At 49.6% G+C, this 16,983-nt stretch overlaps 1 protein-coding gene across 3 annotated transcripts in view; it reads right to left on the bottom strand.

Annotated features, from left to right (window-relative positions):
• Nucleotides 1-148: 148 nt before the first annotated feature.
• The window catches only part of LOC142908949 (uncharacterized), a 34,957-nt gene continuing 18,122 nt past the window's right edge, over nucleotides 149-16,983 (bottom strand). For 2 of the 3 annotated variants that reach the window (XM_076059630.1, XM_076059631.1), the window contains exons 10-14: nucleotides 16,711-16,896; nucleotides 14,880-15,017; nucleotides 14,005-14,082; nucleotides 5,051-5,110; nucleotides 150-926 (exon numbers count right to left, since the gene is read on the bottom strand). In XM_076059630.1, coding sequence (XP_075915745.1) covers nucleotides 768-926; nucleotides 5,051-5,110; nucleotides 14,005-14,082; nucleotides 14,880-15,017; nucleotides 16,711-16,896 — 621 coding nt within the window. In that variant the 3' untranslated portion in view covers nucleotides 150-767. Of the gene's footprint in view, nucleotides 927-5,050; nucleotides 5,111-14,004; nucleotides 14,083-14,879; nucleotides 15,018-16,710; nucleotides 16,897-16,983 lie in introns of all 3 variants that reach the window. The other variant, XM_076059632.1, reaches the window with a different exon arrangement.

Below are 16,983 nucleotides of genomic sequence, written 5' to 3'. Positions count from 1 at the left end.
TTTTCACGTCTTGAATGGCGTAGCCTTCAAAAGTCGACCTACACACAGTTCGCTCTTCATTGCAAGGCCCGCAGGCCACTAGCGGCCACTGATGGGCCTTTAGCGCGGCCCTCTGACGTACGCCCCCCCCCCCCCCGACAATACACAAATGTGAAAACACCCCCCCCCCCCATCATCATCATGCTGCTGTCAACCCCAGCTGTGGTTTCAAATGTGTGGCCGCCCAACTCAAACTTATCGGCGAAAGTGTCGCCCCCCTCCTCTCTGAAAATTGGTGAGAAACACTTTTATTATTCTTGGTTCTTTCGGTAAAGTCACCACCGCGTAGAAGGGAAACAGTAAAATAATAAAAATATATAAAACAAAATTCTCACGGCGTTTCGACTGCAACACAAGCAATCATCATTAGGTGTGAAAACCACAGCAATAAATATTTTTCAAATTTTCTTGCTGTGGTTTTCACACCTGATGACGATTGCTTTGTGTTGCAGTCGAAACGTCATGATAATTTTATTGTTTTATATTTGTATTATTTAATGTTTCCCTTCTACGTGGTGACTTTACCGAAAGAACCAAGAATATGAATCCCTGCAGTCACAAAAGCTTTAAATCAACAGAAAAACACTTACTTAAAACTGAACACCCAAAATATTTTAACCGCGGTGGCTAAAAGTCTCCACCCTGGCCACCATTTCGCCAAGAACATTGAACGCAAAACAACGTTAAAACAACGTTAAAACGTCGCTCAAAAAAACACTGATTATTTATTAATCCTCAGGTTCAAAAGCGTAGACATCTGGATCCTCAAACCAGTCAAAGATGTTGCCCCACTCTATTGCAGGAGGCTTGCTGGGAGGTAACGCAGATATCATCCTCCCTCGTTTGACCTTTCTTGTCGACGCAGCTTTTCTTGAGATCTCGCTCGCCTGTGACAAATGAACACATCGAAGACGCCACAACAACACCGCCATCGTCAACAGTCACAAAGATGCGGGACGCAAACGCAGAGGCGCTCACAAAGAAGCACGGCGAGATGCTCCCTTGGGATTACACTGAGAGATGGTGAAAGGAACAACGTTTTCGTTGTCCATCCACCCGCACCTTCGATTAGCACAGTTGGCTACGTACGGTGGTGCCAAAGTAGTTTAACACGTACACACGCACGGACGTACGCACGCACGTACACACATACGCACGGACAGCACGAGGGACAGATAATGTACACAGGGTTCGTGGCTACGCACGGTGGTGCGAAAGTAGTTCAACACGTACACACGCACACACGCACGTACGTACGTATAGACAACACGAGGGTCAGATAATGTACACAGGGTTCGTGGCTACGCACGGTGGTGCGAAAGTAGTTTAACACACGTACTGCACGGACAACACGAGGGTCAGATAATACACACGGGGGTTTCGTGACATCGTTCAAACTGTTGAGAGAAGCCACCTTGGGCAGGAGAGGGACGATGGGACGATGGTCAAGGAAAAAACGGACCGGAGTGGCATCCAACGGAAGATACTCGACCGAGGCGGCGCCAACCGAGGAGATGGAGCGATGAATTAAGCCCCGCGTGCACAGGCGCTAGGTGTGGATCATTATAGATCTGCAGGATCGCGAGAGATGTGGCGATTGTGCGGGGAGGCCTCCGTCCGGAAGGTGGAATGATTACGGCTGATGGGAGTCTCCATGCCACAAAAACAAGAATGTAGAAGCGTGAAAACGAGGGCACCAAACATGTGACACGAACACAATATTATTGTAAACATTAAACAGCATTTACATAAAAGGGGGGGGGGAGCACTCAAAAGCTCCACACTGATAGATTCAAGAATCCATGGCTACGCTGCCATCTCCTGACCACCTCATAGGCCATGCCTGGTAGTCCCCGGCAGTCTCCCATGCAAGTATTGCACCGGCTAAATCCTGCTTAGTGTCTGAGATCTGACAAGAGTGGGCCCATTTAAAGATCGGTCAAAATTGTTGGCTTGAATGGGTGGGTGACCAATCGGGTGACTGGCATTGACGCTGCTATACGCGGACTGGGAATGAGAGCGACCGCCTAGAAGCAATGCAATGAGATAAGTGGACAATAGAAGTGACGCTGCAATACGCGGACTGGAAATGAGACGCCTAGAAGCAATGCAATGAGATAAGTGGACAATAGAAGTGACGGCGCAGAACTGCAATTGCTGGCTCATGCCACACTGCAGGCAGAAGGAGTTCTACAGAAGGTGAGCGGCGCTGTCCACGACGTCTTGGAAGGAGTTCTACAGAGGGTGACCGCTGTTAACAACGTCTTGGAAGGAGTTCTACAGAGGGTGACCACTGTCCACGACGTCTTGGAAAGAGTTCTACAGAGGGTGACCGCTGTTAACAACGTCTTGGAAGGAGTTCTACAGAGGGTGACCGCTGTTAACAACGTCTTGGAAGGAGTTCTACAGAGGGTGACCACTGTCCACGACGTCTTGGAAGGAGTTCTACAGAGGGTGACCGCTGTCCACGACGTCTTAGAAGGAGTTCTACAGAGGGTGACCACTGTCCACGACGTCTTGGAAGGAGTTCTACAGAGGGTGAGCGGCGCTGTCCACGACGTCTTGGAAGCTGGTGGGAGTAGCCGCAACTTGACCCCACCACACACAACTAGCCGATCGATTAAATGGCGCACCCATTTATCCAGAATGAGAAGTTGTATTTATATTGGAGGAATCCGATGAGCTATGAAGCTGTTTTTCACAGATGTCCGGTACTATTAACTATTTTTTTTATTTTACCAGGTAAGGCCCACTGAGCTGTATAGCTCTCGTTCAGAAGTGACCTGGCCACAAATGATAACTCGACCAAGTGGCTTATCACGTGGAAATGTATAGCAGCCAAATACTCTAAAAAGCCACGTTTTTAAATGTGTAGGGAACAATCGGAGGACCTGGAGAAAAATCCACGCGACCACGTGGAGAACACGCAAGCTCCAAATATGTGTAGGGAACAATCGGAGGACCTGGAGAAAAATCCACGCGACCACGTGGAGAACACGCAAGCTCCAAATATACAGCAGGCGTCAGAGTCGGCATGGAATCCACGACCTCCTGTATGCCAGGTGAGGCCGTTAACATTTCTCCACCGGTAAGAAGGCCATGTCAGAGGTCACAACAGCAAACAATACAAGAACACCACAATAGGAGTGCAAAGTATAGGAAAGGTAAAAAAAATGAATAAAAAAATATAAACAAAAAAAACTAAACCATTTTGATCTTACTCTTTGTTTTTTTTTGGTAAAGTCACGTAGGTTAAAAAAATCAATAAAATAAAAATAAATGAAAACCAAATTTTTTTTTATCTCAGCAGGTAAAGCCCATTGAACGATGAGCTTCTTTTAGAGCGGCGAACTGGCCACAGACAGCAGCTCTACGAAGCGGCTTGCCGCGTGAAACGTTGCTGGAGAGCAACAATGATCTTTTGGAGCGAGAGACAAAAGTGCGTTACGTCGTGGGCATTGTTGAAACCGCAGCGCCCAGGGAGATCAAGCCGGATTGCAAGCGAAGCGCACTCATTCTAGATTGGAAGTTGTCGTGACTGCAAAGGATCCACACACTCTGGCTCTTTCGGTAAAGTCACGTAGGTAAAGAAAATAAAAATAAAGGTTAAATATAAATTAAACCACGACGTTTTGATTGCGACACAAAGCGGTCATCATCAGGCAAAGGGGTCAGCCTCTAAAGGCAAAGTGTTTGTGAAGGTTTGGGGATGGGGGGCATAGCCCAAGTGTAGCACACCAGAAGCACGGGCGGTGCACGAGTGCCAATGTAGCAACAATGTAGCAACAATGCCAATGTAGCAACAATGCCAATGTAGCAACAATGTAGCAACAATGCCAATGTAGCCAACAATGTAGCAACAATGCCAATGTAGCAACAATGCCAATGCAGCAACAATGCCAATGTAGCAACAATGCCAATGTAACAACAATGCCAATGCAGCAACAATGCCAATGTAACAACAATGCCAATGCAGCAACAATGCCAATGTAACAACAATGCCAATGCAGCAACAATGCCAATTTAGCAACAATGCCAATGCAGCAACAATGCCAATGTAGCAACAATGCCAATGCAACAACAATGCCAATGTAACAACAATGCCAATGTATCAAACAATGCCAATGCAGCAACAATGCCAATGTAACAACAATGCCAATGTAGCAACAATGCCAATGTAGCAACAAAACCAATGTAGCAACAATGCCAATGTAGCAACAATGTCAATGTAGCAACAATGCCAATGTAGCAACAATGTCAATGTAGCAACAATGCCAGTGCAGCAACAATGCCAATGTAGCAACAATGTAGCAACAATGTAGCAACAATGTATCAACAATGTAGCAACAATGTAGCAACAAAGTAGCAACAATGTAGCAACAATGTAGCAACAATGTAGCAACAATGTAGCAACAATGCCAATGTAGCAACAATACCAATGTAGCAACAATGTAGCAACAATGCCAATGTAGCAACAATTCCAATGTAGCAACAATGCCAATGTAGCAACAAAACCAATGTAGCAACAATGCCAATGTAGCAACAATGCCAATGTAGCAACAATGCAACAACAATGCCAATGTAGCAACAATGCCAATGTAGCAGCAATGCCAATGTAGCAACAATGCCAATGTATCAAACAATGCCAATGTAGCAACAATGCCAATGCAGCAACAAAACCAAATGCTGGGGATGCGGGGGGGGGGGAATTAACTAGGAAATTAAATAGTCTAGAACCCGGCACATATGATGGAACAACCAAAAACATCTTCTTGGTTCTTTCGGTAAAGTCATGTAGAAGGGAAATAATAAAATAATACAAATAAAACAATCATTTTCGTATTGTTTTATTTTTACCGAAAGAACCAAGATTATGAATGCAATACTATACAGGCATATCCTTGGCAACTTCATAGCAACACCTGGTATCGTTAGCAGACCCCACAAGGTATATTCAACATCTGCCACAAACAATTTTGCAAGAATTTAAAGTGTTGTGCTAAAGCCTCACTCGGATTGTGCCCGTGTCATCGTCATCGGAGTCACCTGACCCCTCGGCATCAAAAAGGTTCTGAGGAAAATGTAAACAGTGATTAGCACAAATAAACTTGGGCATCTTCAGAGGTCAAATCAATTTCTAGGTTCACCTCCTCCAACCACATCTTGCACATCGCGTGCACTGCAGCCATGACCAATTTCATTCCACAAATGCCTCAATGACGTAGTTGCTGCACTTGGCACAGCCACGTTTCAAAGCTGCCTGAGTCGTTTCAAGGCCCCGGTTATGGTTATTCAGTTGAGGAAATTGTTTCCATTGAAAATCAAGTCACTTGAAGTAATCAATCCCATTCATTAAAACAGCTCATTCAAGGGGGGGGGGGGGGCGACGTTTCGGCCACAACACAAGCAGCCATCCTCAGGTGAAGGAACAGAACTGTCTGGACGACAGCGCTCCAGTGAACACCGCTAAGCTTGGCAGCGTCTTTTAAGCGGGGTGGGAGGAGCAGAGCCCCTTGACAAAGGAGTTTACATATCAACAGAGGAATTTATCATTGAAGTAGCTAAGTTAATGTGAAAGATTAGCAGGATGTTAATGTGAGGAATGAGCATGTAACTGGGAGATTAGCATGATGTTAGTGTGAGGAATTAGCATGTAACTGGGAGATTAGCAGGATGTTAGTGAGGAATTAGCATGTAACTGGGAGATTAGCAGGATGTTAATGTGATGAATTAGCATGTAACTGGGAGATTAGCATGATGTTAATGTGAGAAATTAGCATGTAACTGGGAGATTAGCAGGATGTTAATGTGAGGAACTAGCATGTAACTGGGAGATTAGCAGGATGTTAGTGTGAGGGATTAGCATGTAACTGGGAGATTAGCATGATGTTAGTGTGAAAAATTAGCATGTAACTGGGAGATTAGCATGATGTTAGTGTGAGGGATTAGCATGTAACTGGGAGATTAGCATGATGTTAATGTGAGGAATTAGCATGTAACTGGGAGATTAGCATGATGTTAATGTGAGGGATTAGCATGTAACTGGGAGATTAGCAGGATGTTAATGTGAGGAATTAGCATGTAACTGGGAGATTAGCATGATGTTAGTGTGAGGGATTAGCATGTAACTGGGAGATTAGCATGATGTTTATGTGAGGAATTAGCATGTAACTGGGAGATTAGCATAATGTTAATGTGAGGGATTAGCATGTAACTGGGAGATTAGCAGGATGTTAATGTGAGGAATTAGCATGTAACTGGGAGATTAGCATGATGGTAATGTGAGGAATTAGCATGTAACTGGGAGATTAGCATGATGTTAATGTGAGGGATTAGCATGTAACTAGGAGATTAGCAGGATGTTAATGTGAGGAATTAGCATGTAACTGGGAGATTAGCATGATGTTAGTGTGAGGAATTAGCATGTAACTGGGGGATTAGCATGATGTTAGTGTGAGGGATTACCATGTAACTGGGAGATTAGCATGATGTTTATGTGAGGAATTAGCATGTAACTGGGAGATTAGCATAATGTTAATGTGAGGGATTAGCATGTAACTGGGAGATTAGCAGGATGTTAATGTGAGGAATTAGCACATAACTGGGAGATTAGCATGATGTTAATGTGAGGGATTAGCATGTAACTAGGAGATTAGCAGGATGTTAATGTGAGGAATTAGCATGTAACTGGGAGATTAGCATGATGTTAGTGTGAGGGATTAGCATGTAACTGGGAGATTAGTGTAGTGCCGTGAATTCACTCGGACGACAACCGTCTCTTTTTCCGCCGTCACTTTTATTCCATCGTTCCGTACACACAGTAATTCTCTCCGTGCTCCGCCAACTCGGACACTCCGATTTACTTCAGCATCGTCCGTGCATCACCTTCCACACACAGTGTTTCTTCGCCTATCTCTTCACACACAGTGTCTTCCCTTCCACACACAGTGGTTCGTCTTCTATCTCCTCACACACGGTATCGCCACTATCTCTTCACACGCAGTGACTTCCATCTATTCACACACAGTGACTCTATCTATCTCCGCTAACGCTGACTCTCCCTATCGCTATTTACTGTCTTTGGGGTCCGGCTCTCTATCTATTCTTCCCTAACATTTCCAGCTGTCTTCTTCGTATCTCTTCACCTCTCGTCAACAACTGCCCAGCAACAACTCTCCAGCAACAACTCCCCAGCAGCAACTCTCCAACAGCAACTCTCCAACAGCAACTCTCCAACAGCAACTCCCCTCCGTTCAAACCACCTCGCGTTTTATCCCCTCTCGCATTAGCCTTAATGAATTGCCACGTGGCTCGCTGGCCGTTTCCCGCCAGCCCGCACCTGTCCCCTTCATCAGACATTCAGACGCCACCACTTAACGTTAACAGCCTCTCGACCAATCACAGCCCTCGTGCCACGACTCCCTTAATTATTGGGTTTGTTTACGCCACTCGCGACTCGACCACCTGTTTGAACTCGTGTGACCCGTTCTCCTTGTCTGTCTGTATGTACTGTACATGGCCAATTCCTATGCGCATTATCTACTCCACTACATCACCCCCCTCCCCCCGTGATGAAAGAACTTAGCCGTCCCTGGCTACGATATACTCGAATTGGAGTAGTGGAGTGAAGCGGACGGAACGATGACAACATATATACATAACGCATTTGCAATATACAACCATTTTGTACAATCACGCAACGACACGCACACAACACCTTTATACAGAATTCCCAACCCCCAAAGTCAATGTATTGTATTCCTTCTGGAACGGGTTCCTGCTGTCGGTCCATCTCCCCTGCACGGGATACTCTGCGGTAAGGGAGGGCCTCGCTCGTCTTGCCAATGAACCCTACGCCCATCCCTGTCCCAGCGACACTCAGCTGGCGGGGCTGTCCGTCGTTCCCGGTCGGGACGGCCATTGGTCCGGATCTGTGGCCGTTCAATCGGCGTCCCGTCGGTAACCCTGCCCAAAAAGGGCGATCCTGCAGGCACACGGGGGGCAGATCTCTGGGACACGTGCACTTGTGACCTCCCCACAGGTTCGTCGGACACATCCAATACAGGCCGCTCTCGGATGCGGGATGACGCATCATATGGTAACACAAATTTCTTCAGGCGCGACGGGTGAACAAACCATGTCCGACGACCGAATTTTATTCGCACACTCTGATCCCGTAAAACCTCCACAATATCAATGGGCCCCTGCCAGGGGCGGTGAAATTTCGGGGACGTTCCCACCAGCACCATGGGGCAGTGCAACCAGGCTTTATCTCCAACACTCCACGGCTCTCGTGGCCGCTGCTTGCCGAACAATCTTTCGTTAGCGGCTTGTCGTCGTGCCGTATTTTGCAATGCAGCCTCTCGGGCTTCCCTTAGACGGTCCAAAGCCACCTGCATCGGAGCAGGCACCGTCGTAGATTTCTCCCGTTTTCGAATTCCCAATTTCACAATAGCCGGCGCTTCCGGTTCCCGTCCATACATCAGAAAAAATGTCGAGTACCCCGTTGAGGCATGCGGGGCCAATCTATACGCAGCCAGCGTCGCTGCAACATGCAGATCCCAATCATCTTGAGCGGTGTTTACTTGGTGACAAAGCATGGACGTCAGCGTCCTATGCAGCCGCTCGACCATCCCGTCAGTCTGCGGGTGGTACGGGGACGTCCGAATCTTTTTGGTCCCCAGCGAGTCACACACGTCCTTAATCAATTTAGATGAAAAATTTCTGCCTTGGTCAATAAGCAAATGTTCCGGGGCCCCCTTATCTAATACGTATCCATTCAAGAAAGCCTCAGCGATCGACGTCGCTGACTGGTCTACTAGCGGCCATGCCATCGGCCAACGAGTTAAGTATTCCACCCCGACGAGCAAATATCTGTGCCCTCGGGGGGTGACGGGAAACGGACCCAAAATATCCAGTGCCACAATTTCGTTCACTCTCGAAACTTGAATCGATTGCAAAGGGACACGATATGGCCGTGCCGGCGCTTTCCTCCGTGCACATTCCTGGCACGCTTTTACATGCTGTTTCACATCGTTAAACATTCCCGGCCAGTAAAATTCACTCCCCACCGTCAACGCGGTCTTCTTCTCCCCCAGATGCAGCAATTTCTCATGTACCTTGTTAATCAGTTTCCCCCTTTGTGCTTCCACATCCCAGCGAACAAGCAACCCCTCCGTTAACATCAAAAATGGGCGATCCTCCGATCCCCTTGAACGAGAGGCACGCAGCCTCATCCTGGTCAGCGAGGAATCTTCCACCTGCAGTTGCTTCCACTGCTTTAATGACAACCCCAACAGTCCAATTTCTGCTCCAGGGACTATCCCTGGCACCCCCGAACCCGCCGCAGCGACCGTTTGCGGAACCTCCTGCAGCGGCGGGCCGCAACGCAGCGAGCCCTCTTTGCACCGACACGTCTCAGCCGGTCGCGGCAACCTCGACAAAGCATCCGCGTTTACATGGTGCGTCCCTTTCCTATGCTGGATCGTGAAAGAATACTCCTGGAGGGTCTCAATCCAGCGAGCTATTTGCCCCGATGGCTGATCCACGCGCAGCGAGTACTGTAGCGCCGCGTGATCAGTGCGGATCAAAAATTCCCTGCCGTATAGATACGGTCGGTACTGGCGCACAAAATGGACAATCGCCAATAATTCCCTACGCGTCACACAGTATTTTTGCTCCGCTGGCGATAACACCCGGCTGCCATATGCCACCACTCTCTCGACGCCATCAACCATTTGTGACAAAACCGCGCCTATGCCCGTATCACAGGCATCCGTGTCAAGTATAAACTGCTTCGTAAAATCCGGGTATCCCAACGGCGGTGCGTCCGCCAGTGCGGCCCGCAACGCTTCAAAGATTTTTGTTCAGCAATCCCCCATTGAAACTTTACACCTTTCCCGGTCAGCGTATGCAATGGTCGAGCAATCGTGGCAAAATCCTTAACGAACCGCCGATAATACGATGCAAAGCCCACAAAGCTACGCACTTCCCCTGGTGTTTTCGGCACTGGCCATGTACGCACACAACTCGTCTTTTCCGGATCAGTGCCCACTCCTGATGCACTAACGACGTGCCCCAAATACTTCACCGATGTTCTCAACAATTGGCACTTCTGTGGTTTAAATTTCAAACCAGCGCGCTGCACTCTGCCAAAAACGGCGCGCAGCCGTTGCAAATGTTCATCGAAATTCCTACTGAAAACAATCACATCATCTAAATATATCAAACATGACTCCCACTGCAGGCCCGACAACACGAGTTCCATTAATCGCTGGAAGGTCGCCAGCGCTGAGTGGAGTCCCATCGGGAGCATGTTAAATTGATACAATCCTTGTGGTGTCCGAAATGCCGTTTTAGGTCTTGACTCTTTATCCAGGGGCAATTGCCAAAAGCCCGACAACAAATCGAGGGTCGAAAAGATTCTGGCGCCGGACAGGGCGTCCAGCGAATCATCAATTCGTGGAAGCGGGTACGCTTCCGCCACCGAAACTTTATTCAATTTCCGATAGTCAACACAAAATCGCATGGTTCCGTCACGTTTTTTAACGAGGACAATAGGGGCTCCCCACGGGCTGGACGATGGGGCGATGATATCCTGCTCTAGCATTTCATCAACAGATCACCGAATACATTCTTTCTCAAGAGGACCTACACGATGCGAATTTAACCTGATCGGGGGTGCGTTCATCGTGTCAATACGATGCTGCAACAACGTCGTTCGACCCACGTCGTATTTCCCTGAACTGAACACATCCTTAAATTCCACTAGCAACGCATGCAAACTCGACCGTTGCACAGGCGATAACTCTGGGTTTTGTTCGTAAAGATCCCTTAACCATTCCGGATCGTCCTCCTCCCTTCACAACATTTCATCCTGCCCCGTAGCAAAACATGTTTTTGTTTCTGGACCCGGCGCACCCGTTGCGTGCACCAACGTAGTGCCCCCTTGAATAACAACCTCTTCGTGCCCCGCGTTTACAATTTGAATTAAGGGATCACAATAAGTTGGTATTATGGTCAAAGCTCCTACCACGGTGGGCATTCTCGACACAGCATTTGAGGGTGTCAACAGCACTCCCTCCTGTAGCTCATCCCAAGGCAATTCCTTCTTTAACCGTAGCGGTACCAATATTTGCGATGCAGGCGGGACGCGCACGGTGCGGCTCACCACGGCCTGCACCACAGCGTTCGCCACCGCAAATTTCGAAGGTGTCCCCAAAAATTTCATACATTTCCCCGACGGTAATTCCAAACAACCTTTTTCCCCTGAAATCTTAATTGGCATCTTTTGCAAAAAATCCATGCCCAACAAACACGGTACCGCCAAGGCCGTTGAAACCAAAACACTTCCTGTCACAATAACCTCCCCAATTTGAATTGTCGCAACCACGCAGCCCATAATGCCCAAACTACCCCCGTTTGCCGCTACACATGGCCCTTCCACTGGCGCTAACAATCCAGGCGACGTCGGCAGTGACCGAAAAGTTTGCAACGAAATGAGAGTTGCCGACGCCTCGGTATCCACAATAACCCGTACCATAACACCTTGAATACATGCCATCACATCCGACGATCCCGGCGTGGCCCCCAACACACGATGTACCAACGCGCCCCGCATATCCCGGCCATGCGTACTATCCGAACCCGATGAATACGGTTGAGATGACGCGGATGAGTGATGTGGATAGGGCGGCCGTGTATTGAATGCATCTCGACTCACCCGGGATCCTTGGTCTCGTCTCCAGCAGTCGTGGGCGAGATGACCCCTCCGCCCGCACTTGTAGCATGTCCGATGCACGCCATCTCCATATGCCCCGGGACGACGCCGTCGGTCTCCGGTCAACACCCCGGCCGCCGCTGCCATCGGCGGCGCCTCGTCCACCACCACCGCCACCGTGCTCGCAGCCCCGGCAGGGGTCGTCAGCGACGGCTGCGCTACCGCCGCCGCTGGTTCGTCTCGTATATCAAGGTTGACTTGTATGTTCCTGGCGATCAGCAACGATGACACGTCGTCGTCATCATCCTTGTCCGGGAGCGACAAGACGACTTTCAGTTCCTTCGCCAGCTGTAACATCTTCTCTTGCAGCAGGGAGTCCCAGCCCTCCTCGTCCATTGCCGGGTACGCAACCTGGGCGAGGGCCAGCAAGGCGCTGTGAAATGCCAGGGGGGACTCCGTGGCCTCCTATTTCCTCTGTTGAAATCGACGTTTGGCGACCGACCGCGGCTCGTAGACCTTCCTCATTGCCGCAATAGCACCGTCCAATGTTTTTCTGACAGCAGCAGGGAGTCCGTTAAAAGTCGCCAAGGAGTCATCATCCAATGCCGTCGGCAGTGCTCGTAACGCGGCACTCTCCGTCCACTTCAGGGACTCGTAAGCCGCACGGAATCTTCGTATGAATGCCGTCGTGGCGGTCCCTCCGACTGGTTGTCTTCGTCATCAGAATCTTCCAACCGATCCGGCTGAGCGGCAACCTCCGGCGGTGGACCCGGTACGGGTAGTTGAATGCGGTTCTCCGTCAAGAAGTTCTGGAATTCCTCCGACAACTTCTCCATTCTGGCCTCCCACTGGGTCATGAGGACTCGCCAATCCTTCTGGAATTCCTCCGACAACTTCTCCATTCTGGCCTCCCACTGGGTCATGAGGACTCGCCAATCCTCCGGCGATCCCGGGCCTCCAGCACCACCCGAACCGCTGTCACCGTCCGGAGTACTGCTGGCCATCTGGCCGCTCTGCAAATCGTTGTTGTTGCTGTCGCCGCCCGAGTCCACTGGCACATTTCTTTTCTTTGCCGCTTTCCTTGACATCGTGGCGTGTTCCGTACTTTTTCTGACACCAAATGTAGTGGTGTGAATTCACTCGGACGACAACCGTCTCTTTTTCCGCCGTCACTTTTATTCCATCGTTCCGTACACACAGTAATTCTCTCCGTGCTCCGCCAACTCGGACACTCCGATTTACTTCAGCATCGTCCGTGCATCCCCTTCCACACACAGTGGTTCTTCCTCTATCTCTTCACACACAGTGTCTTCCCTTCCACACACAGTGGTTCGTCTTCTATCTCTTCCACACACAGTGGTTCGTCTTCTATCTCCTCACACACAGTATCGCCGCTATCTCTTCACACGCAGTGACTTCCATCTATTCACACACAGTGACTCTATCTATCTCCGCTAACGCTGACTCTCCCTATCGCTATTTACTGTCTTTGGGGTCCGGCTCTCTATCTATTCTTCCCTAACATTTCCAGCTGTCTTCTTCGTATCTCTTCACCTCTCGCCAACAACTGCCCAGCAACAACTCTCCAGCAACAACTCCCCAGCAGCAACTCTCCAACAGCAACTCTCCAACAGCAACTCTCCAACAGCAACTCTCCAACAGCAACTCCCCTCCGTTCAAACCACCTCGCGTTTTATCCCCTCTCGCATTAGCCTTAATGAATTGCCACGTGGCTCGCTGGCCGTTTCCCGCCAGCCCGCACCTGTCCCCTTCATCAGACATTCAGACGCCACCACTTAACGCTAACAGCCTCTCGACCAATCACAGCCCTCGTGCCACGACTCCCTTAATTACTTGGGTTTGTTTACGCCACTCGCGACTCGACCACCTGTTCGACCTCGTGTGACCCGTTCTCCTTGTCTGTCTGTATGTACTGTATATGGCCAATTCCTATGCACATTATCTACCCCACTACATTAGCATGATGTTAATGTGAGGAATTAGCATGTAACTGGGAGATTAGCACGATGTTAATGTGAGGGATTAGCATGTAACTGGGAGATTAGCATGATGTTAGTGTGAGGGATTAGCATGTAACTGGGAGATTAGCATGATGTTAACGTGAGGAATTAGCATGTGACTGGTCCATAAACAGTTCAGGTTTAACCTGGTCGAGTGCAGGCACCATTGGTGCCGCGTCAGCGAAACCTCGACATCTACGTGAGGAAGACGTCGGAGACCCTCACCTTGCCTGCTGCCCTGGCCTTGTCACTTCGCTTGGATGGCATCGCGCCAGACACACTTTCTAGGAGTTGTTCATCCACCTAACGTACATTCATAAATATCGATGAAGATAAATCGTGCACATGCATAGATCCTGCAATTAAACAAAAATTATTCGGCCTTGCTGTTATACGGCGTAAGCCAAAAGGCTTCCTGAAATTTTTTTAAATAATAATTTACTTTACAAAAAAAATCAGTTCCCGTGCGCGCAACGCACGAGCAAATATAAATCTTCGTCGAGGTGTTGCACGTTGAGATTTTTGGGAATTCAGAAACCCGTCCCCTGGTCACGGGCATGCTTTGTGAGCGCTCCGTCTCTGGCACATCCATCCTACGGTTATTTAACAAATGCTCCAAGCTCGCCACGATGTTTATTCCACCTTCACGCATCCAGTGACCGCGGCCTTTTATTCCGATTCATGGTGATGGAGACTCACATTAAACTGCAGAGGAGAGATTTTGTTTGTGTTTTTCATTAAAAATTTATCTTTTAGTGCCAATTGTCAAATGAATGCCTTAAGATTCCAGTTACACAGCCATGCAATTATTAAGCAATTATTTTCATTAGATTATAGCAAATATTTAATTATCTGCGGCATGCCAGTCAGCCCCCAATAACGGGAAAGGCTCTCCCCCCAGTTGGTCCGGCTTTGAGTGGTTTGACTGCGCGCCGTACATTAGGAGGAATGCCTCTATTCAGCACGAACATCCACAAGTGAACCTGGCATGACGCGAATCATCCCTGGGGTCAAGCGAGCCGCTCCTTCCCCTACGAGAGTGGATCAAGTCCCATTGTGGCGTCCGAAGAATTACAATCAAAGCGGTCGCATTAACTCACCGTCAAATCCATGCCTTCAGAGCTCTCGGAGTCCGACCAATAGAGTAACTTTCGCTTTGCATTCGCCATCTCCCCCGTGGCAAGGGGCTCGCGAATGCCCTCGGGAGCCGACTTGGCCGCTGTTACTGAAGGTGAAGTCTTGCAGATTACACGGGCACACAGACAAAGATCCCCCATTTAGGTCTCGCAGGCTACAGGGGTGAAGTCTTGTAGATCACACGGGCACACAGACAGAGATCCCCCATTTAGGTCTCGCAGGCTACAGGGGTGAAGTCATGTAGATCACACGGGCACACAGACAAAGATCCCCCATTTAGGTCTCGCAGGCTACAGGGGTGAAGTCTTGTAGATCAAACGGGCACACAGACAAAGATCCCCCATTTAGGTCTCGCAGGCTACAGGGGTGCCGTGCTGATCGCAAATACCGAACATCGTCGCTTAACCCAGCGGGATTTATTTAACAAGCCTGACTGATGAATAAGACCCAAGAAAGTAAAAAAACTGCTCCAGATCTTGCTAGCTTGAATGAATACTGCTGAATAATATTGGTCTGTAATGCCAAAAGGCTGATGGCCAAAGCATCTATTACGTGCGTGTATGTGTAAACACAGAATACATTGTTACCCGTAACGTTCCACAATAAAAAATTAGTCTCAATACAAAATCAATTTCAATTATGTGGTGCAGAGATGTGCAGAGATGAGACCACGTGGATTGTTAACGAAAAGCGTTGAGTTGAAATCCGATTCTGTGGGCCCCGCCATAAGAATGTGGAATTTCCACTCCTGGCTTTCAGAGAGAGAGGGGGAGTGAGCCACCTCACGCCGGCTTGGCCAGCGCAGCGCACGAGGAGGGGGGTTGCCGTGGCCAGCACCTCACCTGGTCACATGTCTCCCCCCCAGTGCTGACGTGTACACACTCTGTCAGGTGTGTACACAAGGCTGACGTATACACACTCGGTCAGGTGTGTACACAAGGCTGACGTGTACACACTCGGTCAGGTGTGTACACAAGGCTGACGTGTACACACTCGGTCAGGTGTGTACAAAAGGCTGACGTGTACACACTCGGTCAGGTGTGTACACAAGGCTGACGTGTACACACTCGGTCAGGTGTGTACACAAGGCTGACGTGTACACACTCGGTCAGGTGTGTACACAAGGCTGACGTGTACACACTCGGTCAGGTGTGTACACAAGGCTGACATGTACACACTCGGTCAGGTGTGTACACAAGGCTGACGTGTACACACTCGGTCAGGTGTGTACACAAGGCTGACGTGTACACACTGGGCCAGGTGTGTACACAAGGCTGACGTGTACACACTCGGTCAGGTGTGTACACAAGGCTGACGTGCACACACTCGGTCAGGTGTGTACACAAGGCTGACGTGTACACACTCGCCGTGTGTCAACACAAGGCCCAGAGAGTTCAATTGTCTCAAAACAATGTTGACACAACTGTGCGCTCCCAGAAGGCAATTGTGGGACGGTGGCTTAAGAGACGTTATTATTGTTATTCTTGTTTTTTTTTCCGGTAAAGTCACGTAGAAGGGGAAACAACAAAATAATAAAAATACGAACAAAAGCTTAAAATCAAAACGTAGATGTTTATCATCGTACCAAACGGAGAGATGGATATCGCGAAGAGAACGCGAGCGGGCTTTGGCCGGATATACTTCCGCCAGAACGGACGACGGCAGCCAGCCGACTTGGCGAGACTCGCGATGGAATGGCGGCCGAAGGCGAGGACGCCCCCGGAGAGGCCGACCGCCGTCGAGCCCGGGAGCGACGGGGATCGGCTCCCGTGCGCGACGAAACGCGCGACGTACCTGCGTGGCTCTCTCGCGTGGACGCCGGCGGAACCCCCGAGAGGATTCGCGCGGCGCCTCGTCCCCCGCCGAACCGGGAGCGAGCGCGTTCCCGTCGCCCGTCGCCGGCGTCACCGCGGAAGTCCCGGCCGTGACCGCCGCCTGGGGCGCGGCTCGGGGTCGGGACGACGCGTCAACGCCGCCCTCCTGCGGGGGGAACGCGAGAGGATCGAGTCACCGCCTTCGCCGCGGGCAAAGTTCTCGGGCTCGCTTAGACGGAGCGAGTCCCGTGGG

The sequence above is a fragment of the Petromyzon marinus genome, unplaced genomic scaffold (genome assembly GCF_048934315.1).
Source record: "Petromyzon marinus isolate PM22_M1 ecotype Great Lakes invasive population unplaced genomic scaffold, UKy_Petmar_22M1.pri1.0 PM_G_Scaffold_11, whole genome shotgun sequence".
Taxonomy (NCBI): domain Eukaryota; kingdom Metazoa; phylum Chordata; class Hyperoartia; order Petromyzontiformes; family Petromyzontidae; genus Petromyzon; species Petromyzon marinus.
The sequence above is the reverse complement of the archived record's forward strand: the minus strand, read 5'-3'. Positions and strand labels throughout refer to the sequence as shown.